Below are 27,996 nucleotides of genomic sequence, written 5' to 3'. Positions count from 1 at the left end.
TGTGTTTTACCTTGTAGAGGTGCATTGTGTGTTGGTCTGCGTGTCTCTGCTGCTCGTCTCTCTCCTGTATCCGTCTCTTTTGCAGCAGCACGGTGCTGTCCTTCATCCTACACAGCAGCTGGAGTCGTGACAGTTTGAATGTGATCAAATCAAATCATGACTCCAGAGATAGTTAAGACAGGTTAAGAGGTGAACAGCTGACCTTTTTCAGCAGGCTGACCGTCTGCTGTCTGATGCCCGGTGACTGACTGTTCAGATTCGGTGGCAGGAAGTGGCGGATCAGGTCCATTTCCTGTGAGGTGAGAACTTCAGTGCTGCGGTGGCACTCGCACACTAAACCCAGAGCGTCCATCCTCACCTGAACAGGAGGGTCAAAGACATATAAATACATGAAATATCAAAAAGAGAAAATCCTAAAAACACTAAATACAACATGTAGTTACAGCTAGTTTAAAAAAAAACTGATACTCGTACTAACCTCTTGAACTTTTAGGAACAAACCAGAGCCCACAGAATATATTTAATAACAAGAAATTCATAACAGAGCAAACTACAATGATCAAAACATAATTTCATGTCAGGCTGTCTCTGTAAACTCATCTCTCCTGCTGTGATTGAAGGCGGTTCAACAGCACAGTTTGAAGTACTGAACAGGCTGTTTTTTTTTTTTCTCATTTTATCCGTACAGCTTGTGTGTGTGACACGGGGAAGAGCGTCCTTAAATGAACTGATCACTTCTCCTGAAAAAACACTCATATACACCAGATGATACTCACTTGGTCATGCTTGTGTATGAGAGCTTGTTGGAGCAGGGGGAGGGGCACCAGTCCTCCCCACAGACCCTCCTCTGTGGGAGGAACCACACCCTGGGCTCTGGCCGCCCGCAGACACGTCATCAGAGCCCCCAGAGCCCCCCTGCTGCCTGAGGGAGCTGACAAGAACAACTGTGTTAAAGAAAATGAAAAGGAACCTAGGGGAAGGTTTTGATTTTCAGCAATCATTCCACAACAGAAGTGAGGAAGGCTTTTCAAAATGTCGCTACTTCAAACTTTTGGAGACCATATCTTAAGACGATACGATCAGTTATTTTAATGATCAAGCGGGCGGCCCAGGTTCGAATCCAGCCTGTGGCTCCTTTCCCGCATGTCATTCCCCACTCTCTCTCCCTGATTTCCAGCTCTATCCACTGTCCTATCTCTACATTAAAGGCACAAAAAGCCCGAAAATAAATCTTTAAAAAAAAAGATCAAAATAATGAATTTAAAAAAGTACAGAATCTTAAAAAAAATAAATAAATACAGATCGTCTGTCAAATTTTAAATCATAAGAGTAGCGAGAACCTCTGGTCCACTGGCGCCCCAGGACTTCGATTTCTGTTGTCATGGTGACGACACAGGTATCAATATCATTCGATTTTTACCTAACTCATAATGAGTTTTAAAAATCTCCTAATAAATTTAAAGAACAACGGGGAAGAAGATGTGATGTGAAGGTGTTTGTGATCTCTGTGGTCACCTGCGCTGCTGGGGGGCATTTCCTGCAGAGCCTGCACCATGTGACCCAGACTGGAGGGGCTGCAGCGGAGCAGCTTGGGCAGGAAGTAGTCCAGGATGTAGGTGGTCTGGTCCAGCTTGGCCCGGCACAGCACCTGAAGCAGGGGGGTCACCCAGGTGTGGTGCCAGCACTGCATCCAGTCCTCCTCTGCAGCATCAGAGGCGAGCTGGGCCTTGTGGCTGACAAACAGGCGCTCCAGCAAGTCGCTTGCGTACGGAGCCAGAGTCTGATCCCCCATCAGGCCCAGCAGACAGGAGGGCAACTGGGGGTTGGTCTCCAGCAGGTACCTCGCCCCGTACAGTTCCACCAGGCAGCCCAACGAGCCGTACTTCCCCCTCATGTGCCACTCCAGCCCCAGCAGGCTGTGTGTGAGCTGGCTGACATAAGGGTCCTTGCCAGGGTCAGACATGGAGGGGGTGGCGTGCTGGTGCAGTATGAGAAGGTTTTTGAACAGAGAGCGGGTCTGGTGGCGGACTCCGTCCAGCGGGTGCTCCCAGTGGGCGTAGATGTGCTCCAGCAGGTGTCGCTGCAGCTCCGAGCCACCGCTGAGGGATTGCTGGAGGAAGGGGGGGCAGGGCTGTAGCTCCCTCTGCAGGCAGTCAAGGGCCGCACTGCTCCACAGGGTCAGGACCCGAGCCACCACCATGGCTGTACTGGACTCTTTTATACTGTTCAAAAAATAAGTTTACCTTTAGATAAATGTTTGCATCAGTTTAAGCTGTACTGCAGGAGTATTCCTGTTTAAAGAAAGTTTTAATAATCTGCCTTCCTCTAAGATAAGCAGTGCTGAGTCGCACCAGATTGGCGTTCAGATATAGCCTAGCTAGACAGACATTTAAAGTGCTGCACCAGGTGACTTAGGTCCAATGTAAACAGAAGTTACAACTTAAATCTTACCCAGTCCTTTGTAAAATACATTGCCATGGTGATTGTTTTAATTTAAGGGTTAAATTGGAGGATTAGGAAAAGTAAGATGAACCTCCATCTCTGTGGTTAACAAACTAAGTTAAGTGCGGACTTATACAGAACAGCTGTTGGGTCAGGCTGCTGATGACTATCCTGAAGGACTGAATGTGGAAGAGTTTATCAGACCCACCTGACATCCAGAGCCAGCAGTGTGTTGGGGACCAGCAGCAGTAGCTGCTCCCACTGTGGCCCCGGCAGAGAGCCCCTCCAGCTCAGCATGGCCAGAGCGCCGTGACACAGGTACAAAGAAACGCCTGGAGGGCGACCACGGGCACACAGACCCTCACACCTGAGCTTCAACCACTGAGGGGCGGAGTCTAAACCCTGAGCTGAGTTACGAAGTAAACTGCTCACCTGACACACAGAGACAAAGACAAGAGTGAAGCAGAACATTTTACAGAATGACTCCAGCCCTCTGCTTGATACACTTTGTATTATTTTTAAATTGTTTTTGTTCTCCACTCACCACAGAAGCGACGTCATCTCCACAGCCCATCACAGACCGGAACAGTAACACCACAGCCATGCCGGCCGTGCTCTGCACTGACTGGATGAACTCCTCTACACACAGGTGAGCAGAAACAGGTGTTTGTGGTTAATCATGAATGTCCCTCATTCCTTTTGTGTCGGTGTATGTTCCAGGTGTGAGTGTTGTTTCTTACCGTCAGTCAGGATGTGTGTGTAGCAGCCCAGCAGGCCGCTCAGCGTGTCCTCCAGCATGCAGTGACTCTGTTCAGCCTCCAGGGCGCCACTGATGCTCTCCTGAGATCTCTGGATGACCAGCATGGATGTTTTTACTGCAGCCAGACACGAGTGCATGAGCTGAGCCTGGGCTATGTGACGTCCTGCTAGACCGCTGGGAGGACAGCAGGGGGCGACAAAGACACATTATACACACTGTCAACAACTTTCAGCAGACTGTCTGATGAAAACAAAGCCGAGACCGTTTTTAAGGCATTTTATAACAGGCACAGTGATGCATGTTTTGCTTGGGAATACAAAACTACTCCAAAAACATGACAATCACAATAAGTAAAAATACAGACAACTCTGGCAGACTCTTTTTGATTGGAGAGCTCTAAATGCTGTCATGTATAAGTCTGCAAACAGATGTTAAATAATATATACACAACAGCATGCAGTGAATAATAAACCTCTGCACCTGTTCTGATGAAGGTATTCATTCAATCCTTTGTGAAGAAACTGCAGCACTAAACAGAGGAGAAGACAGTCAACAGGAAGTTTCTTATAAAACATTTCAAAATAATAATCGAAGTTTGACACTCACCTTCAGGAAGCAGTTTGTTGATGCATCTCTCACCTGCAGCGTTTTGGAAGAAATTAAATTTTTCTTGATAACAGAATTGTTGCAACTTTTGTTCAGTTTAATTCTGCAGAGAGACGATCGCTGACTCACCGATAACGAAGCCGTCCAGACAGGAGGTGATGGTGTCCACGATGTGAGGATGTCGGTCTGACGTTATGTTGGAAAGACAGTCGGACAAACAGACACACAAACTGTTTACAGCACGCTCCTGAAGCCAGGCTGGAACTGATCCTAACGCGCTGAGGAAACAAACACAGACACTTTTTACTTCTCAGTGGCTGCATTCAAAAAGACCAAACAGGTAAAAAGATGCTCCTCACTATGAAGTTAACTGTGTGTGAAGTGTTAGCGTGGTCTTTATGGTTCAAGAGTTTCTTTAGAGTGTTTTTTTGGAAAGGTAATGTCTGCCTTTATTAGACAGGACAGCTGATGAGAGACAAGAAATGAGGAGAGAGAGGGGGACGGCATGCAGCAAAGGGCCAAGGTAAGAGGACTACAGCCTCTGCACATGGGGCGTGCAACATAACTGCTTGGCCATCCAGCGCCCCATAAAGTAGACTTTTAGCCCTTTAGAAGAATCAGGGTTATATTTAGGACAGCAGCTGCCAACAGTGAAGAAAAAAATCAATTCAAAAGTAGCTTGATTGTGTTTTTTCAAAAAAGTTTTAAAAAATCTTGACTTTCATACTTATTAGTTCATCCTTGTATGTATTTTTAAAATGTTAATTTTTTAAATATTTGATTAATTTCTATATTTGTTTCTTTATAACACAAATAAGAGGTCATCATTCAGTGTTTAAGGGTAAACACACATTGCAGTGACTAAGCCCCAAACACACAACCTTAAATTGCTCCCTGTTGACCTGAAGGTCGAGGGTTCGATCCCCAGTTCCTGCAGCAATATGTTGATGTGTCCTTGGTCAAGATAATTAACCCCATGATGTCGCTGCTATGCCAGCGGCGTGTAAATGTGTGTGAATGGATAGGTAAGAAGTGATGGACTCTGCAGCCATCAGTGTGTGAATGTGTAGGTGTGACCTGCGGTGTGACAGAGCTTTGAGTAGTCAGAAGACTAGAAAAGAAATATACAAGCTCCATTTACTATTTACACCGTTAGTAAGGCACGGAGCACTGAATATTATAAATGTGCTCTTCATCAGACCAACATGAGACAAGAAATACATTTGAAAGCATACGTTTGAGTTGAGTGCTTTGAAAAAACATACACTCTTAATTGATGTATTTTAAAGGCACTTAAAATGAGCTCAGGCTACAAATGCTGGAGTGAAAGGTTTCAGTGTAAATGTTTGAATTTGTACCGTAAAGAAAAATTTTCAGACAGAGTGACGTACCTGGCTATGGCTCGTCGTAGGGGGTTCTTGGCCTGCAGGGACGTGTAGACCAGACAAAGGGTGTGCAGACAGGCCTCCAGCAGAGCTCCATCAGGCTCTTCTTCACTCAGATCCTCCAGCTGGCTCCCTGCCTGGTACAGGGTGGAGTATAATATTATTAATAACCAATTATTGTAATTACTTTTATCTAATCCTTCAGTTCCCCCCAAACTAACCTTTTTAACCAGCTGGATCTGCTGCACGGGGTCTGTCAGCTCCAAACAGGACTGCAGGGTCCGCGCAACCTGCCGGACTCCATCCTCTCCTCCGTCCACAGAGAGGGACGCTGGAAGACATCACAAACAGGTAAACACCTAGTATGTAGCATAAATCCACCTGAACTGAAACACATCCACACCTGCATTTTCCCTGCAGAAATGTTTCCAAAGCAAAGACGAACTATTGAAAAAAAAAACTGTGTGTTGCCACTGCAGGTCTCGGGGTCTAATGCTGCATTTATGTGCTGCTCCGATGTTCAAAGTTTACCAGTTGGGAAGTCATTCTTCCGACTTCAGTGTGTTCATATAATTTCAGTTCGTTTGAATGTTGTAACAACAGCAACAAGCAGCGTGGATGCTACGAAGATGATGTGTGAATGTCTCTGTTACAAGATATAAGATATATTTCAGCAAAAAGTTAATGTGCAATACGTGAATTAATAAAAAAGTATGTTAATATTAACAAAACATATTTTGCCCCTCGTGATAATGATTATGGCATCAAGTCAGCAAGTCGGCAACAAGTTCTCGGAGGAGCACCTGAACGCAGCATCAGACTTCCTTCAGAATCAGAAGTAGTTCCTGGTACTTCAAAGTCAAAATGCTCCTGGTGGAAATACGACTTTCCATCTTTTGTGGAGCACTTTATTGTTCTTGTGTTATTACTCTCATCTGTAGCGTGAACACATAATTACCTAACAGCAGGTGTAGCTTCTGTTCATCCAAAACCACAGCCTCCACTTTGGGTGTTTTCTTCTTCACCACCATGACTCTCTCTGCCCTGAGACAGACAAACAACAGGTAGATTATTCAACACAAAATACTGTTTACAACTTATTTTAAACTGTGAGAAAACTAACTGGAGGACTTCAGGCTCTCACACCTTTCAGAAACAGGCTCTAAATATATTTTAATGAAAGAATATCCAGGTGTTTTCAGGAGAGAATGAGTTATTCTTCATGTAAATCAAACTGACACACACACACAGGTACTTTATGTTACTGTTTGAGCTATGCTAACTAAAGCTAGCTCCCTGACACTGACTCTACGTTCACAGTTAAAATGCGACACAGTCAAAGAAACTTACGAAGCGAATAACAACAGAGAACAGTTCACAAAGAGCCGAGCAGTTAAATAAAAGCGTAAGGTTTAATAAAAGTAACATTCCCCTCAGTTCAGCATGTGTTTACCTGATTCAGATGGAGGCTAACTGAACGGAGAGTCAACAGAAAACAAGCTAGCACTTCCGGTTTTTACTCTTCAGAATAAAATAAACTCTGAATTCTTATTAAAGACTAATTAAAAAATATAAATACACCTAAACTATAATTCATTATAACTAAATAAAAACGTTCACACTGTCAAGTCTTTATTAAGCCCATACTAAACATCATTTGTCCAACATCACGTCGCTACGATCTATTGTGCCAATTATATTTTGTTGTTGACGACTTTGACGTGTTTTTGCTGATTTATTTTTTTTATTTTATGGCTTTTAAATTCATTTTAAAGTCATGTATTTTGTATTATGTTTGTATTTTTCATTGACAACATCATCATTATCAAAGACATCCTCATTATCGTCATCGACAGAGTCGCTGCTTGTCAACAGGGAAGGTAGGCAACTGCTTGAGGCCCCAGGCCAGTAGGGGACTGGTACACTTCAAACCACAGCAGTGGCTCAAAATGTGACAATGACAGAAGGAAACCTCCCTAAAGGGGCCCTAATCTTAGAGTGCGATCACACTGGAAATCTGAGCCTGGCCTAAGCACGAGTATCTCTTGTTGTAATACAACACATGCATAGCTTTATGTTATCATGAAGCTCAGTTTACAAACAGGGGTACTTGAGAAAAAAAATATATAAAAAGGGACGCGCAGTCGAGTCTGCGTCTGCACATCGGAGAACAACACAGAGAACATGACAGCTACTTTACTGACTTTACTCATTTTGAGTCATTTTAATCCAATCCAGCCATAAATACATTATACATATGTCCTCTTTAAATAAAGGTTTAATGTATGAATTTCACACAAAAAAAAATCTACTTATGACTTTAATTTGAAGCCACACTACTTCCGTTTCCTGTGTTATTCTCGCAAACTTGACTCACCAAAGGTCCATGCTGCACATGTTGTACGTCATTTCCTACAAATCGTCTCCGCTCGCCCTCAGTCCATAAAACAGCGCTCCTTCTTCTGATTGGCTCTCCTTATCCGTCAATCAAACACAGAGCACTGACTTCCTGACCTGTGATTGGACGTGTTGTGAGTAGGCCACGCCCTTTAAAACCAGCCAGTCTCCAACTTTTGCCCGAAAGCTGAAATGAAATTCTTGGAGAGAGACATCAAATTCACAGTTTTCTCTTTTTACTTTGGATATTTTTAAATACTTTAATGGACGCGGGAGGCAACATGGCGTGAAGGGGCTTCCGTAGTTTCTCTCCATTAAATATTGTTAAAGGTAAGTCGAGAAACTTTGATAAAAAAAACGCGTTTTTAATTAAAAAAAAGGAAACAGCGGAGAGTTTAATTAACGCGGCTGTAGTTTAAGTGGTTAGTTTATAATAAAGCGATGTTTCATGTGTTTTTGGTTATATTCGTAAGATAAACTGTTGTAATGCCCTTGTTTCCCATTAAAATCCCCTTTATTCAGGGATGCTATTTGTGTCTTTTGCTCGCTGTGTTATAATAAGATTTTCCTAAGAGCTTCATCCTTGATATGAGACTTTTAAATGGTAAATTATAAAATGCCAAAACACACATATAACACGAGCAATGATGTGTTTAATTGTCTTTAAACTCTGACATGTAGAGACCAAAAATTGATGCTAGTTATACTTTATCTCAAACTTTATACTTTCACACATAACAAAAATACACCACAGGTTTGGCGATACAATAAAGTAGGTCAAAGCACACCTGAAGACTTCACTGACACTTACTCCGTGTATGAATAGTCTTTTGTGACTGAAAATATATATATATATATATATTTCTTTTAAACAGGGCAGCTCTGGATTCACGATACTCAGTGGCGATTCTAGATTCTGTTGGGGCCCTATAGTAAAAAATATATTTTTTGGGGGGGGGCAACCAGCTTTTTTTCCTGTTTCCTTTTTCTCTCTTATGGATGATTCTCCTTAATTTTTCTGTGTTGACATTCATTGATGAGGCCCACTTGGGTTGCAAAATTTGCCTATTTTGGGCCACTGCTCTGGTTTAAAGTTTTTGAGCCCTCAGGGCCCCCCCCCCCCCTACTGGTCTGGGGCCCCAAGCAGTTGCCTGCCTTGCCTGTTGACAAGCAGTGCCTCTGACGATACTGTGGGAAAAGAAACTACATCTGCGATATCTTCTCTTTCTGTGATTTAACATTTATACAGCAAAAACGAACCAAAATGTAAAAAGAAGCGAACACAACGTGTTTCAATTGTTCAATATTTCAATGCCAAAATGAAGTGCAGTAAATAAACAAATCTAAAAGTCTGCATATTAACTCTTACTAACAGTTTCTTGTGCCTATCTGCTGCAATGTTTTCACAACATGTGTTTGTGAGATGTAATTCAGAGCCAAATTAATCCAAAAATGTGTTTTCTTTTCAGCACAAAATTAGCTTGACCTTCATCTGACAGCATCAGAATATTGTGGTGATCATACACGTCTCCTTCCAAAAGGTGAAATGTTCACATGCTGAACGAGAAATATAGTAATTCCTCTTTTTACATTGCGATTATTGAATTGAACTTTGTTTAGGACGCTTGAATTTGAAATATTGTGTTAGAAATGTGTATAGTGACTGCCCTCTACAGGTTGAAATTGGCTACTGCAACTGCATTTTTCTATCGGCTGATCCGGTGTGTTCTGACGTATGTGGTGCAGTCTTCCATCACCCGACTCGGCAAACTGTGGGAGTCGAGCGGATTGAGAGAATTGCTCAATTGTTAGCTTTAGTGATAGTTGGATTGTTACCATAGATTCCTTTAGAGTCGATTTTAGAGTTGTGAGTTTATAGTATTTAGGAAGTTATTTGGAGGTTGCAGGCGGTAGTCAGATCTTTTCAGTCTAGTGGCTAAGCTCTAATTGTAGGTGATTTTTAAGAAACTTAGTTAGTTGTTTGATTTAGCATTTTGTTTTTTAGAGTATTTATTAGATAGTGACCAGAATGGGTCGGCAGTGCTTCTGCCCAGGCGGCTGTGGCTCAGTTGGTAGAGTTGTCGCCTCTCAACCGGAAGGTCGAGGGTTCAATCCCCAGCTGAGGAACATGTCAGATGTGTGCTTGGGCAAGACACTTAACCCTGAATTGCTCCTGCTGCTTCAGTATGAATGGGATTAGTTACTTCTGATGGATGATACTACGTAGCGATCATCATACTACATACTACATACATCATCAGTGTGTGAATGGGTGAATGTGACATGTGGTGTAAAAGCGCTTTGAGTAGTTGGAAGACTAGAAAAGCGCTATATAAGCCCAAATGTAGCCCTGGGTTGCAGGACCTGTGTTATTAGTTTACTAGCTCAGCTCAAAGCTAGGAGGGGATGATCTCCTCATGTTGAATCGTTTTACTGTAAATACTGTTTCTGTGATTTATGGGGATCTCTGAGCTTTAAATGGAAATGATTGGTTCAGTAACACAGAGAAACAGTCAGACAGCAGACTCACTCTCTCTCTCTCTCTCTCTCTCTCTCTCTCTCTCTCTCTCCCCCTCCCTCTCTCTCTTTTTACTCTGATTCATTCAACAGGAAGTGAGAGAGACAAAGACAAAGTCCGAGTCAGGGATCAGAGAGTTAAACGGCCTTTTAATGTTTTCCAAAAACCACATCCTCTCATCATCACCGAGGAATGACGCTGACAGAGGACAGAAGACTTTGTGTCCTACATTAAAGGAAAATAATAACTCATGTTGGAAACAAGGTGGTCAAGATTTTAGATAAAATAACCTTTATTTTTTATGACCAATAGTATCAAAGAGTACCAAAGCTTTAAAATGAATATATATTGATGTTTTTAACTTCAAAAGAGAAACGTTCAGCAGTATCTGTTCAATTTGGACAGTGTGTGAATTTGTGATTAAAAAGAAGACAAGATGTGAAACACTTTTTCCAGTCCCCAAACAAATTTCAAAACAACATGCTTGATGAAAAGGGAATGTACCAAATGCCAGAAATGACACATGACAAAACCTGTGGACAAAAGATCACAACACGTCGTGCGGCACAGTAATCGTTTAATCTCGATGATCTTCTTTTCACGATCGTGGGAAGACAACATCGGGAATGAAACTGAAGCTCGATTAATTGCACTGGTTTCATGTCTAGTCGTCTCCCTCTGACCCTGACCTCTGACCTCCTGTGGAGAAAGAAATTAAAAAATATCTTCTCACAGGAAAGAGGCAGCAGAATGATGGTATTATCATGTACACACACTCTGTTTCTCACTGATCTGTGTGTGTGTTGTTTGTGTGTGTTTTCAGAGGGAAGCATGGCGGAGGGGGAGGAGGCCATGAGTCAGGAGGACTGGAAGGAGAAGTGTTTGGTCCTGGAGGCGCTGCTCATGAAGTTCAGAGTGCAGATCATCAAGATCCGAGAGCTCACCGCTGACAAGGTCTGTGAGAGGAAACTGTTTAAAAAATCTGTAATGTTGTCAGACACTTGCGGTCAACTTCCACCAGATGCGTGTCCGCTCCGTGTCCGCTCCGTTCCGGCAGCGGAGGTGATAGGTTTGCACTTTTTTCAATGTGTGTGCTTCCACTTGCTCTGCTGCACTGCGTCTGAGCTCTGGCAGTCCGGTGCCCTCCGCAGCAGATATGCAGAGCTGCTATTTTAGCCGGATGCCAGAGCCCGCCGCATCAATTTAGCACAGAAAATAACAAACGGGACGGAAAGTCACACACCTAAACAACATTAAAACATCAGGGTTATGTTTACGACTCAGATCCAGGCCTTAGAAACATCTCTAAGTTGTACAATGGTCTAAATGAGCTAGATGGGGGCGACACGACTTATGTAAAGGAAAAATGGGAAAAGGAAGGAAATCTTACTTTACATTCTGAAGTATGGGAGAAACTCCACAAACAACAATGGAAAAGTATATCTGCCCTGTCCTGGAGAGAGTTCAGATTGAAAAATTTGATACGTTTCTTTAAAACGCCTGCACAAAATAATTTTGTTAATAAAAACACATCCTGTTGGAGGTCTTGTGGGGGAAAAAACGCAAACCATTACCATGTATTCTGGCAATGCCCTTTGCTCCAGAATTACTGGATCAAGTTAAAAACGTTATGGAAAAGGTGCTCAAAGTGCTGATCCCGTTCAATTTTGCAACGCTCTATCTAGGTCTGCAGCCAGACAGCATTGAGGGCTTTTCCAAAAAATACTTGTTTAATATTCTACTAATATCAACAAGAAAGCTCTCACCAGAAAATGGATGTCAACAGACCCCCCCATGGTTGAGAACTGGATCGATGTAATCCATAATATTTTCGTGATGGAGAAACTCACATTTATTTTACAACTTGAACAACAGAAGTTTAAACGTTCTTGGACACCTTGGACCACTTATACATCCTCATTAAATCCTACTACAAGCAATCTCAAAATATGGACCTCATACACCTCTTCCCCCTAAGTGTTTACTAGTTTTTATTTTGTTTTTTATTTTTTGAGCTACTAAATTGTACATAGTTTATTGTTGTTAATACAAGTTTGGGCAATACAAATCCAGGAACACATGCAAGCAGCTAGGCCTAGACCCCCCACCCCCCCATGTTTCCTTTTCTGTTATATATCTCACTATGGGTGATAATAAAAGGGTCCCAAGTTGTTAATTTGAATTTGTTCTGTGGTACAAGTGACATTGAATTTTCTTTTACAAAATGTTTATTTCTCTCACTACTATTACCACCTCATTTTATAAGAATGTTTAGACAACTGTGTCTTATACCTGTTTTATTGCTCTGAATAAAAATTTAAATGAAAAAAAAAAAAAATCAGGTTTATTTTAAGAATAAAACACTCTCTTTTAACGGTTCAGAAAAATGAGAGTGCACAGAACCCAAACGGACCAGAGCAGACAAGCAATGCACATGTATCTGGTGGAAGTTTGAGGTTAGAATAACAAACTGAGCCTGTCAGAGACAAAAACTACAACCTTCAGTCGACACATTAAGATCGATCAAAGATTATGTTTCAGCCACTCCAGCCTGTTTCTCTGCTGCAGGCTGATGAAATCTACATTTAAAATCCTGTTAGTCCTTTGTGGTGCTTTCAAACTTGCACAAAACTCTGGAAAACTTCTAAACATTTTGGTGGGGAGCTTTTCCTGCATGCCCTCTGGTTGGTTTCTGCTCAAAGTCGGGGTGAGCTGATGTGTGTACTCTGCAGGAAACATTCAGGAAAATTCATTTCGAGCGAGCAGGAGGGGTCGGTGACGTAAATGTCCTGCGACCCATAGGCTGTATCCATGCGACTGGTACAATCTCGGTGCACGGAATGAAACTGCTTCATCATGTTTTCTGTATGTTCTTCTCCGCTCTTTGGTTGACGTTATATTTATGTAAAAACAAAAAATTAAGACTCTGTTGCTTTATCCACCACTTCTATGTCATTTTTTAGGCCATGTCTTGCCACCTGAGACCCCCCCACCCTTATAGGAATGGTCTCCAGCTGTCAGGTGCCGGTGTGAATAACCAACTCAGCCTGCCTGAAATTTTCTATAACTTTCTAGAGTGCATGTATGAAAAATGCTTTAGCCTGTTTTAAAATATGGCCCAGGTTTAAAATACTAAAATACCAAAGTTGATGTATGGGACCCAGAGTTTGCAGCCCGGTCTTCCACATGTGCTTCAGAGCCTTAATGAAAACCCACCAAAGCCTGTTCCTCTTCCAAGTCTTTCGAGGAGTTTGTTTGGCCGTCCAGCTGAGCTGACTCTGACTCTGTAATTGACTGGAGCTGGGTCAATCCCATGATGCAGTGCGTGGCGGAGCCCTGTGGTCAGACTGCTGTTTACATTAGAGCTCTAATCAGCCTCCCTGGAGAGCAGCTTCAGATCTAGGCCACTGAACAGTTTGGGCCGGCCCAGCTCAGCCAGCTGGGAGGGACGGGCCGCTCCGCACCCAGCAGACACACCACAGAGCTCTGCTTGAGGGAGGGCTGAACTCCTATACTTATGAGGACCACATGTTGGTGTTTTTGTGTTTCTTTAGTTTAGAGCTCAAATCTTTAAAGTCTGTAGGCTGAGTCTGAGGGTCTGTACGTCACTGCTCCTTTTCCTGACCAAGGGACAACCTCTGGTGTTGAAAAATGAAGCCGGTGAAGAAGCATAACAACCTGCAGTTCCTCTGGTGTCCACTTGAGGCGGGCTGCAGAAGCCCCGGAAGTCACATTCACACCCAGATTAAACCGGCCATCTTCACAGCAGACATAAACATGTTTACAGCCTGGTTCCCTGAATAGCCCATTTCTTTATCAACATCCGTTGATAAAGAAACACCTCATCCGTTTTTATTTCACATAAGAGTTATTCATAATAAGGAGCGTGGTTAATGGGACTGACAGACAGGTAGATGTTTGTCAGGAGGCTTAAAGCCCGCCTCAGCTCCAGCTATCAGCCTCTTACTAGATTTAGCACGAGTTAGGAGTAGAGGGCGCTTCATATACGGCGACCGCCATCGTTTTTACTTCAAAAGTACTTTGAAAACCAGTGAGTCTTCTTTATAAATCCATGAGGGAAATTCTGATTTACCCTCTGTTATTGAGAGACATGCTTCTCACACACATAGGCCCGAAACCACACACACACACACACACACACACACACACACACACACACACACACACACACACACACACACACACTCAAACAGGACCTGTGGACATGTATTAGTGGAGAGATTTCAGAGTGGGCTGCTACACAGGGAGCGCACCAGGACAGCTGGGGGTTCATTGCTGGCAGTACTCTGGCACCCTCCAGTTCCCAACCCAGTCCCTACAGACTGAGCTACTGCCGCCCCAATCAAAGATCTCTGAGACTACGTCTATGTTATATCCAGTCTATGATCCAGACCTCTGTTGTTTTTCTATTCCACCTTAAATTTCAAGTTGGTTTTTGAACTGGCTTCATCCACTCGCAGTATTTAATTGTTTGCTCATGTGATATGATGTCACTGTCGGTGTGTTTGTGGTAAATCTGATGATCTTTCACCCATTTCGTCTCGACTACGGTCAACTCAAGAGTTTCTTTTGAATTGGAGGCGGGGAGTAGCAGAAAGAACCACTTTCATGATTCCTCACCTTCTTTGACTTCATCTTTTGTTATTGTTTTGATTGAGAGCCCCCTGGTGGAGGAATTTATGTACTGTGCCTTAAAGTTAGCTCGCCTAAAGTTAAGAGAGGAATAATTAAACCATACTTCAACGATAGTATCGACCAATATTTACTGACTGGGAGAGACTGACAGATTGTAAATCTTCTTCTTAGTTGATATTAGAAATGTCTCCTGGTCTGAACTCTTTTTAAAGGATATTAAACTGGAAACAGCTGCTTATAACATGTGAGGGAGGGGCTTTAATAAAACAATGTTCATGTGCTGATTTATGAAGTTTCTTTACCCTACTTTTTGTGCTATGAATCCAAATGTAAAAAAGAAATCCAGCATTTAGTTTTATTATTGGAAACAATTTTCATTTAATTAGAAAATATCTCAATCTTCTTAATTGAGTCAAATGTTGATGTTTGATTTGGCAAAAGCTGCAGTCATTGAAAGACGGAGAGGGAATGAAGGGAGGAGAGACAGAATGAAAAAGTGAAGCCTTGTGTGAAGACCGACGTAAACTCAATGTACTCAGTGTGTGTGTGTTTATGCATTGATGGGTGTGTGTGTGATTATGCGTGTGTGTGTGTGTGTGTGTGCAGAGGAAGTGTGTTATTTATTTTCAAACACACTCACTGATATTTTGCATTCTATGTGACTGTGAGCCTTTAAATAGTAAATCCTCAGTTTTATGGCGTGAGAAGCAAAAGACGACTCTTTAGCTGCAGCAGCTGGACTCTGGAGTTTTTAACTAAAATTCAAGATTCAAGATTAAAAAGCTTTATTGTCCATCACATAGTGACAGAAAAGGACCTTTTGATTAGAGGCTTGAATAACATAAAAACATTCACACCCATTAGACCCCATAAATGTGTAAAAGCTTGTCCTAAAGTGTTTATGGAGTCTTGTTTAAAATGCAGAGGGAATAAAAGAGTTTCTGTATGTTTTCTTTTTAAGCCGAGGGTCCTCTGAAGCAGCTGCCTGAGGGGAGCAGCTGAGCCGAGTGGTGAAGGGTCCTCAGTGACGCAGAAATGTGTGAGGGACTATTTTCAGCTGTGGATTAATACACATGAGGTGCTTGTTAGGATTTACAGCTGCAGCAGGGTGTTTATACAATTCACCCAAAACAAAAGATACGCCTCATCAGGGCTCCAACTAACAATACTTTTCATTGTTTATTAATCTGACGATCATTTCATGATTCATTACATGACTGATGATCGGCCTGTGATTGTCAGAAAATGGGGAAAAATGTCGACCATTGTCCACAAACACAGACTGTACATTAGAAGTTAGAGATGAGATGATGGAGCTGCAGAGGAGCAAGAGATTTGAAAACAATAAGTTATCAAATATTTGCAGCGTAAGCCCATAGCTAGTGTAGTAGCACTGTGTTTTCCACATATAAAGATTCTATTTGTGCTGGTAGCTGACCACAGTTGTTTATTTATCAGACTACAGAAGCTCACAGAGCTTGTTGAACGTACCTGACTTGCAGACAACAAAGATCCAGACTCCGAGGTCACAAATAGCGGCTAACTAGTGCTAACCTTTTTTTAAATAAAGTTCTAATGTGACTGGTTGTAAAAAGTGGAGCTCAGACTTGTTGGACGGTCTGTTAGTCCAATAAAGCTCACAGAGAGAGACAGATTATTAGTCTGATATTTACATGAACAAATCTCCAAAAGACTCCAACAGCACAAACACGACCCAGAGGTTAAAGGTCAGGGACTGAATTATCTGAGGTGACACCTAGCAGACAGCGAGCAGCTCCCACCTGTCACTCAAAGAGGCCACGCCCCCTCATTCTACATCCCTTTAAGCCTTAATATAATGTAAACAGGTGAGTTGTATAAACATTCAGCCCGTACAGTTGAAGAGAGAAATGAGCTCTAGAGACCCAAACTGTTTTTATACCAGACTGTAAACATGTTTATTTTAACATGGAGCTATATGGAGACTGACTCACTACAGGAGACAGACTCTAGTGGACACTGGAGGAACTGCAGTTTTTAGCTCTTAAACATTAGCTTTGTTCCTCTACCCGATCGATCGATTCTTGTCAACATCCAAAGATTTTCAGTTCACTGTCACAGAGGGAAGAGAGACAAGAAGCTAGAATCAGAGAGTTTTGACTTTTTAGTTTTAGTTAGTGAAAAACATCAAACCTTGAAGCTCCATAGTTTATTATTTTAACAACGGTCGTAGTCGTTGTTTATCCTCTTTAAGAGAAACTGTGTACACACACAGAAACTCAACAAGCTCTCAGCAGTGGGGGCGGAGTGGCATGTTGTGGTTTCTTGTTGGCTGATTCCACATTTAGAAAGTAAGGAAAATATCCTCCCACGTGGTAGGCGGGGCTTAATGGCCATATGGACCAATCGTCTATCAGAACAGTCACAATCAATCGAATGTCGTCAAGTCCTTCACACACAAACCGTTCGTCTGGAGTAGCTCACCCTGCTCATTAATGCCAATAATCTAAATGTTGTTCCATCTCTGTATTTGTCCCCAGATGTGTTTTTTTAAATATAAGTGAATAGAAATAAAGTTCAACTCCAGTCTCACAGTGTTGTTGTCCTAACTGAGAATATTGGACCCTTAAAGCTGAATAACTGTAAGTCAGAGCTGTGAGTCGTCCACAGAAAGAAGCTTTGTGAGCTGGCTGTTTGGCTGCACAAGGAGGGATGGGGGGGGTGATGTGTGTGTGTGTGTGTGTGTGTGTGTGTGTGTGTGTGTGTTGGGTGGGCGGGGTTCAGCTGGAGGTTGGCCACAGAGAGCCAGTTGTGGAATTCCAGGAATGAAAGTAGAGGTTGGATCTGAGGAGGGAATCGACTGCAGAGGTGATGGAGAGATTTTCAGAGGTCACGTTTTTGTGTGTGTGTGTGTGTGTGTGTGTGTGTGTGTGTGTGTGTGTGTGTGTGTGTTTCTTTGTGTGTGTGTGTGTGTGTGTGTATGTGTTTTTCTGTGTGTGTGTGTGTGTGTGTGTGTATGTGTCTCTGTGTGTGTTGTGAAGCAGTAAAGCAACAGTAGAACTCAATAATGTGTGTGAGTGTATTAAACAGAGCAGGAATTGTCATGATATGAACCTGAGAGACTCTATAAAAACACTTTGTTTCCTGTGGGGGCGGAGCCTCACATCCTGCATCTCACAGAAAACCTTTTTTACACATACGGTGCATCCACATTTAAACAAAACTCAGAGAAACTTCCTGAAACGTCACATCGTCACACCCTGACTTCGAGCTGAAATTGTACTAGAGGGCTGGCAGGATAAAGTCGGAGGGAAAAGTTTTTCTGTTTGCGTTCACATATACAGCTTACCGCAAACTTGTAAATGATAAATGGACCCTGACTTCTAGTCTTCTAACTACTCAACACTTTGACACCGCAGGTCACACCTACACATTCACACACTGATGGTAGAGGCTGCTGAGTAAAGTGACCATCAGTATTAACTCATCCATTCATACACATTCACATGCCGCCAAAGAAGCAGTGGGAGCAACTTGGTGTTAAGTGTGTTGCCCAAGGACACATCGGACATGTAGCTGCAGGAACTGGGGATCGAACCCCCGACCCTCTGGTTGAGAGACAAACGCCCACTGGTCCACAGCTGCTGTTTTGCCTTCTCGTCAGCTCTTGTTGTGTCGTCCTGACACTTTGTATATAACCTAGCTGTGCAGTAAAAAGTAAGAAGTGAAGCTAATGTTTACGTGAAGCTGCAAGAGAGCTCAGTCTGAACTCCACACAGAGACCATTTTGTGTTTGTTTATGATCGTCCATGTATGAAGATACTCATAGATTTAGGATCCTCGTAACTTCACTGCCGGTACGGCTGCAAACAAACATCAGACAGACTGCAGATTTAACTTTAAATGTACCTGACAGACCATCAGTTCTCACACTGACCATCAGAACGTTACACTGGAACATCTGGCGGACTAAAATATAATGATGTCCAACAAGAGACTACTCAGATTATGATAACATTATGTTTTAAGATTATTGTTTGCGTCCTGACCAGGATCTTTTTCTTTCTGTGTGCAGCTCATGAAACACACCCAGGTCTCGTTCATGTTAAATATAACAAACAGCAGGCTCTCATAAAGAGCAGAGTATCGTCAGCATGAGACGTGTGTGTGTGTGTGTGTGTGTGTGTGTGTGTGTGTGTGTGTGTGTGTGTGTGTGTGTGTGTGTGTGTGTGTGTGTGTGTGTGTGTGTGTGTGTGTGTGTGTGTGTGTGTGTGTGTGTGTGTGTGTGTGTGTGTGTGTGTGTGTGTCATTTACATGCTCTGTAATTAACATGCTGCTCCCTTTCAGATGCTATATCTGTTATAAAGAGAGGCACATGTGGTCGTTTGTGGTGCGGCAGCGGATCTATATAAAGTGTGTGTGTGTGTGTGTGTGTGTTAAGTAAGTAAAATATGTGGACTTTTATGTGTGCTGTTGATGCGATCGCAGCAGCAGGGGGGGCAACATATTTTTTATTTATTTTAGGGTATATTTTTATATTAAAATCTGCTATCTTATCCACGCACGCACACAGACTCAAAGACCTTATTCAAATGAAGCCATGAGAAGCTTTAGTTTTGATATGAGTAAGGCACCTCAGCCCGTGATATTCCATGCGCTCAGTGAGGTCCTCACACGCGTTCTCTCTACCCCACTCTCTCATGTATGAAGTTCATGAATAAAGAAAAAATGGATAAAACAGGTGGGAAATTTACTCGGGCGGCCATAAATATAATTGGGTGGCCTGTCCAGGTATCGTTGATCTGTGGGAAACCCTGCGCCATGTATCAGCTTAACATGCTGATGCTACTTTATCCAGGATAGTCCAGAATCAACCAATAACTTTAACCTTCCTCATATATCAGAGCCTTCAGTAAAGAAGTGAACTTTCTGCTGAAATGTATCAACTTATCAGCACAGCCTGAATCTGCATCATGATGTCGTTCTTTCAGCCTGTTTACTGTGACTAAATCTCAGTCAAATCTGTTCATTTTGGGTTCACAGCGCTGCAGTAAGACAGATTTCAGCCGGCTTTAGTGTGACTTGTTAGATACAGTGAACCTGTAAGTGACAGGAGCTCTACATTTGACACAGAGCATGGTAGATACTGTCTATCAGAGAAATCCCGGTACTGACTGATGCTAGCTAACAGGTCATCAAACTGGGACCTGGTCCGGTTTCGAGCTAACAGGTTATCAAACTGGGACCTGGTACTGATCCCACAGGTCATCAGACTGAGACCTGGTCAGCCTCAGGTAGCGCGAAGCAGCATGACAGTTCATCAGACACAGCTCATGGAGGAGGAGGGAGATTGACCCAGCTCTAACCCTAAGCCTGTTTTTATCAACACAAAAAGAAACGCTTGCTCGCAGCATATCCTCAAACAGATGTGAAAGCACTCGGCTGCCCCTGGAATAAATACATCCACAGTTGATGTACAACAGTTTGACCAAACTCTGTGATGTCAGGAGGGAGTCTGTATGTAAAGTGTTTCCTCTGTGGTTCGGAGCAGGTTGTGCGATGGAAACTCTGAGGCTCTCCGGCAGGGTGTGGCTGTTTCTGGACCGAGCCGAGTCCACTTCTTCTGCTGTCTGGAAGTGAACAACAGCAGAGGAAACTTGGAGCTCGGCCATGCCAGTCCGAGCCGGCTGCACCCGGCCTGCAGCTAAAAGCAGCCGTCACTCCTCCGTGCAGTTTACAGGCATAACAGAAGCTGCATCTGAGCGTTCATTCTTTGTTTTCTACAGAATGACAGAGCCACTGCGTCATCGAGCAACAGGAAACAACTTTTTGTACGATATTTACAACTTTACTCTAACTTAAAATATTCTGAGTCAAACAACTAACATTCAGAAACCTGGAAAGAATCAGTGGAGAGCTATTAGAATATCTGGGTAGAAAGATGTGTTAGAGATGAGAGCATTGTAAAGGTAAAATGTTTGGTTTATGGTTAAATTTGCCTCTAATCCTTGTCTGAGTAATTTAATATTTAGTTTCTACAGATACTGATACTTGTACCCTAAAAAATATTTTTTTAAAGGTTTACTTTTGGGCTTTGTATGCCTTTATTTAGAGATAGTGGAAAGTCAGAAATCAGGGAGATAGAGATTGGGTGGAGATTGAGGGGATTTCTTCTTTCAAAAATTGAGATCTTAAGTCAAGGCATTAAACGTCTATGGAAGCCCTAAGCAGTCATACATCCATGCACTTTATTTTACTACGGTTTTTCATGATAACAATAATTTCCAGCTGTTTTCCAGAAATCTCGACGTATTAAATCTGGTTTGCATGATTACAAATTAATTACTCAAGGTCTCAAGAAATCAACTGGAACAAACCAGTAATGTTAGCCCACAATAACAAGACCAAAACTAGAAACAGCTCAAATTTATTACAGTGGCCTCGTTCTCTCAGGCAGGATCCAAAGAGCGTCCTGGAGCACACAGATCACTTTAGTGCAAATTTATTAAGGTGCTAACGTTTCGTGATACTGCATCTTTCTCAAAGTCAAGTGTCAGAGTCAAAGGTTGTGTGTCGAAATGTTAGTCCTTTGCACCAAAATAAATTTGCCTTAAGTGATTCTCTGCGTTTTTGAAGCGACAGGAGCCGTTTAAAATCACGTCATATGACGGCCCACTTACTTCTTTGAGCACGGTTGCATTCAAGGATCGCCCTTTTGACACCATCTTTTCAAGTGGACTCGGGCACAGTACCTGAGTCCTGTACGTTTATGTTCACACTGATCTAATCGACCTAACTTTAGGGGTCTAGAGTACTCAGTTCAGGGCTCAGGTTCCCCATGTGAAACCTCCCAAAGTGGAGCTGGTGGACCCTGCAGAAACTCTGGTGGTCTTATAAAAGAAGAAAAAAAGAAATACTAAACAATGTTGAAACTGAAGTCACCTTACACCGCTTTTAAGGAGGTGAGAGAAGTAAGGAAGACATGTGTTTGATGAACTTCATGAGTAATGAGTGGATAACTGCAGAAAGGTCGACTGTGTCTGCAGTGTGAGCAGGTTTCACCTCCCTGGTTGTCTTCAGCACTCCATCTTTATCTGAGCATCATCCCGTCCTCCCCTGTGTTGTTTCCCCTCGGGGGCTGTTCAAAGTTTCCTCTAATCTAGTCTCATTTGTGCACATGTAGCTAAATGTCCTGACCGCGGCGGTTGTAGTGTAGAGTTGCTGTGAGGAGAATTTCCAGCCGCATTCCTGAATATTTTCCTCCAAGAAGCTGCTGAGGTTTGAGAAAGTTTCCTGAGAAGACACTGAGCCGCTTCCGCCTCTCTGAGCGGAGGAATTATTGAGGAATGTTGTTCATAGACATCCCTCTCCTCCGTTACTGCAGCGCTCCTCATCCCTGTGTATGTGTGTGTGCGTGCGTGCGTGCGTGCGTGCGTGCGTGCGTGCGTGCGTGCGTGCGTGCGTGCGTGCGTGCGTGCGTGCGTGCGTGCGTGTGCGCGTGCGTGCGTGCGTGCGTGCGCGTGCGTGTGTGTTTAAGGTTTAACACTCTCCCTCCAGCTTCCAGACTCTCTGCTCTGATCTCGTCACACAAAGAACTGTTTGTACCTTCATGGTTATGGCTCCCCGCCGTTCTGAAGGTCAAAAACATTGGTTGAAGGAACAGGTTGAAGGTGAAGCTCTGCAGTCATAAAAGTAACCAATCAGCTCCAAGACTGAAGTGATAATGAGTCAAACAAGTGGACTCTCAGCCAGGAAGTACTGGCAGCTTCTTCTAACTTTATGGTTTAGTTTTATAGTTTTAGTGTTTTATAGTTATCCTTATAGTTTATCATTATGGAGCCGCTGGCCTGTTATTCAGTATTGTTCATTTTTACGTGGTACTAACCTTCTGGAAGGCTTTGTATTTTTCAGGGAAAGCCACAGGGGCGCTGAGAGTCAGTCAGAGATCAGAGAGTCAGTTTATATAACGGCACCAAGCTACATGCTGCTGAGAAGAATCAGGTTTTGTTTTAAGGGCAACTTGCTGGTTAGAAACCACAGTGAATCAATGAGTAGGGAAAACGGTTTGGATATTTATGAATGAGTCCTCTACAGTGGACTACTCTACTTCTGGAACCATTTAGTACGTTTGGTTATTCTGTGAGGTTACGGAGCTCATTCTGTGTCACAAGGTGTTCAAAAACAAAGATAGAGGACCTACGAGCAGCAGCAGAGAAATAAGTTATTTAACCGAAGACAGATGTTAGAAAACAAAAGCTTTCTGTTCAAAAGTCCAAAATCCCAAATGAGACATGTCCAATATAAAAGTCCAAACACCGGGAGGAAAAGAAAACGAGGAGACATGGAGACATGGAGAAGGTTTGACGAGCGACTGACACAGAGGGGCAGAAACACAGCGACTATGATCAATAAAGTATTGATCATTTTAGATTGGGAAAACTCAAACCTTCCAAGAACATGATAATAAAAGTCAAATCCATGGAAAAAACATGAACAGCACCAGAGTAAGGTTATGGGAAACATCAGGAGAGGGCGCTACAACTTTGACCAAACTCTAGACGAGGAAACAAAAGTCTAAGCAGTGGGGCGCTGGTGACGCGGTGGATGGTGTGCGAGCCCAATGTACGGAGGCTGTAGTCCTCTGAGCGGGCGGTTCAGGTTTGAATCGGACCTGTGGCTCCTTTCCAGCATGTCGTTGCCCGCTCTCTCTCTCTCCCTGATTTACGACTCTATCCACTGTCCTATCTCTCCAAAAAAGTCACAAAAAGCCCAAAAATAAGCAGTAAATGTTGCAAACGTCTGCAAGCCGTGAGTGTTCAGATACTTCATCTGAATCTTTTCTCACTAATTCAACAACGTACATCTGCAGAACATCTGCTGCTCTCTGCAGTCTGTGTTGTTTTCTGAATGGTTTGTATGAGAGGGAATATTAACAGGTAAAAAACACAAAAACAGAGAAATCTTGAGAGGAATTTGAAATATCAGCCGTCAAGGAAAAAGGTCAGAATAAATTAAGGTGAAATAAATAATTGTTCCCTTCTTTTTTTTTCAGATTCAGCAGCTGGAGACTCAGGTGATCGACGCAGAGAAACGAGCGTTCACCGCTCAGCAGCAGGTGAGGATCAAACAAACCTCTGCAGTCAGAGTGTGTGTGTTTGGTGTGTGTGTGTGTGTGTGTGTGTTTACTGGTTGTGTGTGTCATGTTTGCAGGCGCAGTGGATGGAGGAGAAGCTGAAAGCTGCAGATGTTCCGTCCGGAGACTCGGAGGTGCGTTTGTTTCAGAGGTGTCAGGAGCTGCAGGTGTCACTGCAGGAGAGGGAGGAGGTCATCGCCCGGATGGAGCTGCAGCTGGAGGAGCAGGTAGAACACGCACACATTCATGTGCACTGTAATGTGTCATGGAAGATCTTGGACTACTGAGAAACACGGCTGATGTTTGTGCTTCCACCAGAAACAGAACCGACTTCAGGACGCAAAAACTGTGGAGGAGAAAGCCGCTAAGATCAAGGAGTGGGTGATGCTGAAGCTGTCAGAGGTAGATTATAACGTTCCCCAAACGGGTTCATACTGATGGAAAACGTAAGCTGGATGGTCACTAGGATCAAATTGTGTTGGATAATTTGGTGATTCAGTTCGTTAAGATGTTTTTCTTCTGTAGTTTGAGGTGGAGAACACAGCCTTAAGAGAAACCAACAAGCTGCAGGAGGCTCAGATCAAAGACTTACAGAAACAAGTGCAGGGTGAGAGGCCGCAGTCTTTAAAGTTTATAATTGAATAACCTGATAATGTCCACATACACACATATGCTTATAACAGAGCTACATGTACTGAATGTGTGTGTGTGTGTGTGTGTGTGTGTGTGTGTGTGTGTGTGTGTGTGTGTGTTGCAGCGTTTGAGCAGAAGTGTGCAGCCGAGGCAGGAAGAGGACTCCATCACCGACCAGGTGAAGCACAGCGTCTCAGCAGTCTGACGTTCGGCTGTTTCCAGGTGAGGGGGAAGAGTCCGCAGGTAATGACCGGGCCCGCCCCCTCCCAGAGGACCCTCAGCACCCAGGGGGAGACAGAGGAAGGGGACAAAACGGGTGAGTTTCCTTAAACAGCAGCTAAGGATTCTGAGAGTCAGCATAAATTATCATTATACTTTTTCTTCATTGGTGAAAAACTGAATTCATCGCCTCACCAAAAGATTTCAACTTAAAAGATAGTTTATTAACAAGTGCTGCAAACCCCCCAATGATGAGAAAAGTCCATCCTCTCCGTCTTTTGCCTGCTCCACTTTTCAGAAAATGTGTGCTCAAACAGGCCGTTTGGAGATGTTCCCTTCATGACATCACAAAGGGCAGTAGCCCCTCCCCCAGGTGGGTGACACTCCCACAGCTAGGTGTTTGTTCTGCCCTCTGAGTCTGCCTTCTCACCGTAAACAATAGGACATGGAGCGAGAAAGCCTGAGTACACCCAAGCCCTTCCAGAGAGGGGGCGTGGTCAGACACAGCTCATTTACATATTTAAAGGTACAGACACAGAAACAGCCTGTTCTGAGCAGGGCTGAAATAGAGGGGTTTATAGACATGATGAAATACAGGATCAGAGTCTCCAGCACTTATTGTGAGCATGTCAGGAAGGTGTAGGATCTGAGCGATCTCTTACAACATAAGCATCATTACTGGTTAACCTTTAAGTGATACAGATGTGATTGACAGTTTGAAACAGATGTTGATCCGTGTTTCCTCAGAGACAGAGAGGAGCGCTGCTCAGACCTCCTCTTCAGGATCAGACTCTGAGCTCCACAGACCGGATCATTCTGGACTCCTGCAGGAGGACAGCGCCTCTGAAAGTCTGGGTGACAACATGTGTGGAGCTGAGTCCAGGGGGGTCTCCTCGGTGCTGTCCAGCGCTGCATCAGAGGGGGAGGGGGGAGGAGGAGAAGGGGGTGAGGACAGCAGGGAGAGAGGCCTGGAGTTCAGCCGGCCAGGCAGTGAGACGTACCTGACGGCATCAGACGACAGCAGCTCGATGTTTGATGACGACATGCAGCGAGCTGATCGTCCACGCTTCAGCCTGCAGGGGGCATCAGAGGGGGGGAGTCAGGGGGGAGAGGGGGAGTCTCAGAGGGAGGACTGCACCTCCGAGGAGCTCAACAAACGTTTCCAGTCTCATAGACTGGACTCATCGTCCTCCTCCAGCGAAACAAACACCCCCGCCCTTACCCCAAAACGACCCAACGCCCCTCAGGACCCGAAGGACACCCCCGCCTCCCCCAAACAGCCCCGCCTGCGGACCCCAGCAGGGTTCGGCCTGATGAACGTGGCTCTGGCTAAGAAACACCTGAGCCAACCGCCGATCAGCCGAGAGACATTGCATGGACAAACACGCAACGCTCTGAGCATGCTCCGCCCCCTCCGGCCCCACGAGACGGACCTGGACCAGGAGCAGGAGGTTGTCATGGAAACTGAGAAGGACAAGCCCACATTTCCAGCCCTACAGAGCTCACCCTGTCCTCCTGAACCTGGTGCAGAGAGGCAGGACGGTGACAGCTCAGCACCGGGTATCAAACCTCCAACACCCCCGCTGCACAGACTGCCCTCCTGGGTAAGATCATCCAGCTTCATTTCAATGTATTTATTAATTAAAAACACTTAAACACATTAAATGTCAAAACATGCCACAAAACAGCTGTCTGACACAGGTGTCATAGCAACGCATAGCACACACATTGAGAAAGTGGCTAATGGCAATGTTTTTGAAGATCCTGTGAGGAGTTTTTATCTGATTATGAAACTGACTGAAATTAAAAAATCAAACCAGACCATCATTAAGCAGATGTATTGTTTGTTTTAAGTTATTTTAATGTGTGTTAGTGCTGTCAGTGGATCGGTGTCAGACGAGAAAATTAACAGCACGCTGCAGAAACATTTAGTTCACATTTTCTACCATTTTTGAGAACACGCTGACAGCTGCAATCAGCTGCAGGTCACTGCGCATACTCAGGTATTATCTTCAAAGTTTAAAATAATGTTTCCCCAGGAGAGTCGTATCTACGCTGTGGCTAAATCCGGGATCAGACTGTCGGAGACGTCCTGCTCAGATGCTGCCAGTAAAGGTGAGAACACCTGTCCACATGTGTGTCACCTGCAGAGACGTTCAGCTGAACAGTTTAAAGACTGATCTGTGATCTGTGTTACAGACCCATCCCTGCAGTCCTCCTATCCGGCCTTCGTCATGTACACCTCCCTCATCTATAAAAACATGACCACACCTGTCTACACCACTTTGAAGGGGGTGAGATGCTGTGAATGTGATCACTTGTAAACTTCATGTAAACTCCTGTGTTCATATCAGCCTATAAGTCACCACCTCTGTGTCCCACAGAAAGCAACACTGCTGAGCAGCAGTCCATTCTCCGACGAGTCGTCAAGCTCCGACGAGTCCTCAAGCTCCGGAGAAGAGGACGGCTCCATCTGCAGCTCCCGCACCTCCTCCAGCTCCCGCAAAGACAGCAGCCCGGGCAGCCCGCGCTCGCTCAAGAGAGGTAACACACACACACGGCCTGACACAGCTGCTGCAGTGTTTAATTAAAACCTTTTCAGACGTTTTCAGTGTGTGTGTGAGTGATTTACAATTTGGTGTTCAGAAATTAATGTTGTGTTTTATCAAATGCAACTTCTAAATTATAACTGAAAGTGTTGATAATCATTTTCATACAAACATACAGACTTTTTTGATTGGCTGTTAATTATTGTAAAAGTATTCGGCACAACAATCGAGAAAGGACACACGTTCAAACCAAACAGGGCGCGTGCTGAGTTGAGCAGATAAGTCTCTGAAAACAAAGAGACATGCTGCAGGGCTCCAATATTCCAGAAACATATTTCACTCAGTAAAAGTATTCAGAACACGGGTGGAAATGTTTTGATTTCTGAGTTTAAACTCAAACTCTTTGCAGAAGAAAAAATAAAGAATCCAAGTGGAAAAAAATGGGTTAAAAAGCATCATTTCAGAGTGCATGCAGAGTAATAAAAATAACCGCATTCAGAGTGTATTTATTGAAGTGCGTCACCTCTTCTCCTCCAGCTGTGTCCATGTCCTCGATGACCTCCGAGAGCGACTACGCCATCCCTCCTGACGCCTACTCCACCGACACAGAGTGCTCCGAACCCGAGCACAAGCTGCCAAAGACCTGCTCCTCATCCAGTGACAACGGGAAGACTGTGAGTCTGTGTGAGCAGGTTCCTCCAGGTGCTCTGTGTGAGACT

General features: G+C 43.8%; 2 protein-coding genes across 6 annotated transcripts in view; one reads left to right on the top strand and one right to left on the bottom strand.

The window, feature by feature from the left end:
* The window catches only part of thada (THADA armadillo repeat containing), an 84,168-nt gene extending 77,496 nt beyond the window's left edge, over window positions 1-6,672 (bottom strand). For 2 of the 3 annotated variants that reach the window (XM_065959169.1, XM_065959171.1), the window contains exons 1-14: window positions 6,647-6,672; window positions 6,152-6,237; window positions 5,415-5,524; window positions 5,200-5,330; window positions 3,938-4,086; window positions 3,809-3,841; window positions 3,683-3,731; window positions 3,183-3,376; window positions 2,987-3,081; window positions 2,651-2,874; window positions 1,516-2,222; window positions 777-931; window positions 203-358; window positions 11-118 (exon numbers count right to left, since the gene is read on the bottom strand). In XM_065959169.1, coding sequence (XP_065815241.1) covers window positions 11-118; window positions 203-358; window positions 777-931; window positions 1,516-2,222; window positions 2,651-2,874; window positions 2,987-3,081; window positions 3,183-3,376; window positions 3,683-3,731; window positions 3,809-3,841; window positions 3,938-4,086; window positions 5,200-5,330; window positions 5,415-5,524; window positions 6,152-6,224 — 2,184 coding nt within the window. In that variant the 5' untranslated portion in view covers window positions 6,225-6,237; window positions 6,647-6,672. Of the gene's footprint in view, window positions 1-10; window positions 119-202; window positions 359-776; window positions 932-1,515; window positions 2,223-2,650; window positions 2,875-2,986; window positions 3,082-3,182; window positions 3,377-3,682; window positions 3,732-3,808; window positions 3,842-3,937; window positions 4,087-5,199; window positions 5,331-5,414; window positions 5,525-6,151; window positions 6,238-6,543; window positions 6,624-6,646 lie in introns of those variants that run through there. The other variant, XM_065959170.1, reaches the window with a different exon arrangement.
* Window positions 6,673-7,771: 1,099 nt separating this feature from the next.
* plekhh2 (pleckstrin homology domain containing, family H (with MyTH4 domain) member 2) overlaps window positions 7,772-27,996 on the top strand; it is a 39,824-nt gene continuing 19,599 nt past the window's right edge. Inside the window, exons 1-14 of one of the 3 annotated variants that reach the window (XM_065959709.1) lie at window positions 7,772-7,920; window positions 9,060-9,131; window positions 10,201-10,372; window positions 10,932-11,062; window positions 23,796-23,858; window positions 23,954-24,103; window positions 24,195-24,278; window positions 24,402-24,483; window positions 24,634-24,825; window positions 25,476-26,332; window positions 26,768-26,843; window positions 26,928-27,022; window positions 27,113-27,272; window positions 27,815-27,951. In XM_065959709.1, the coding sequence (XP_065815781.1) occupies window positions 10,261-10,372; window positions 10,932-11,062; window positions 23,796-23,858; window positions 23,954-24,103; window positions 24,195-24,278; window positions 24,402-24,483; window positions 24,634-24,825; window positions 25,476-26,332; window positions 26,768-26,843; window positions 26,928-27,022; window positions 27,113-27,272; window positions 27,815-27,951 (2,139 nt within the window). In that variant the 5' untranslated portion in view covers window positions 7,772-7,920; window positions 9,060-9,131; window positions 10,201-10,260. The remainder of the gene's footprint in view (window positions 7,921-9,059; window positions 9,132-10,200; window positions 10,373-10,931; window positions 11,063-23,795; window positions 23,859-23,953; window positions 24,104-24,194; window positions 24,279-24,401; window positions 24,484-24,633; window positions 24,826-25,475; window positions 26,333-26,767; window positions 26,844-26,927; window positions 27,023-27,112; window positions 27,273-27,814; window positions 27,952-27,996) is intronic. The other 2 variants (XM_065959710.1, XM_065959711.1) reach the window with 2 other exon arrangements.

This window comes from Labrus bergylta, chromosome 10 (assembly GCF_963930695.1).
Source record: "Labrus bergylta chromosome 10, fLabBer1.1, whole genome shotgun sequence".
NCBI classification, from domain to species: domain Eukaryota; kingdom Metazoa; phylum Chordata; class Actinopteri; order Labriformes; family Labridae; genus Labrus; species Labrus bergylta.
This window is presented reverse-complemented; position numbering and strand designations above follow the sequence as displayed.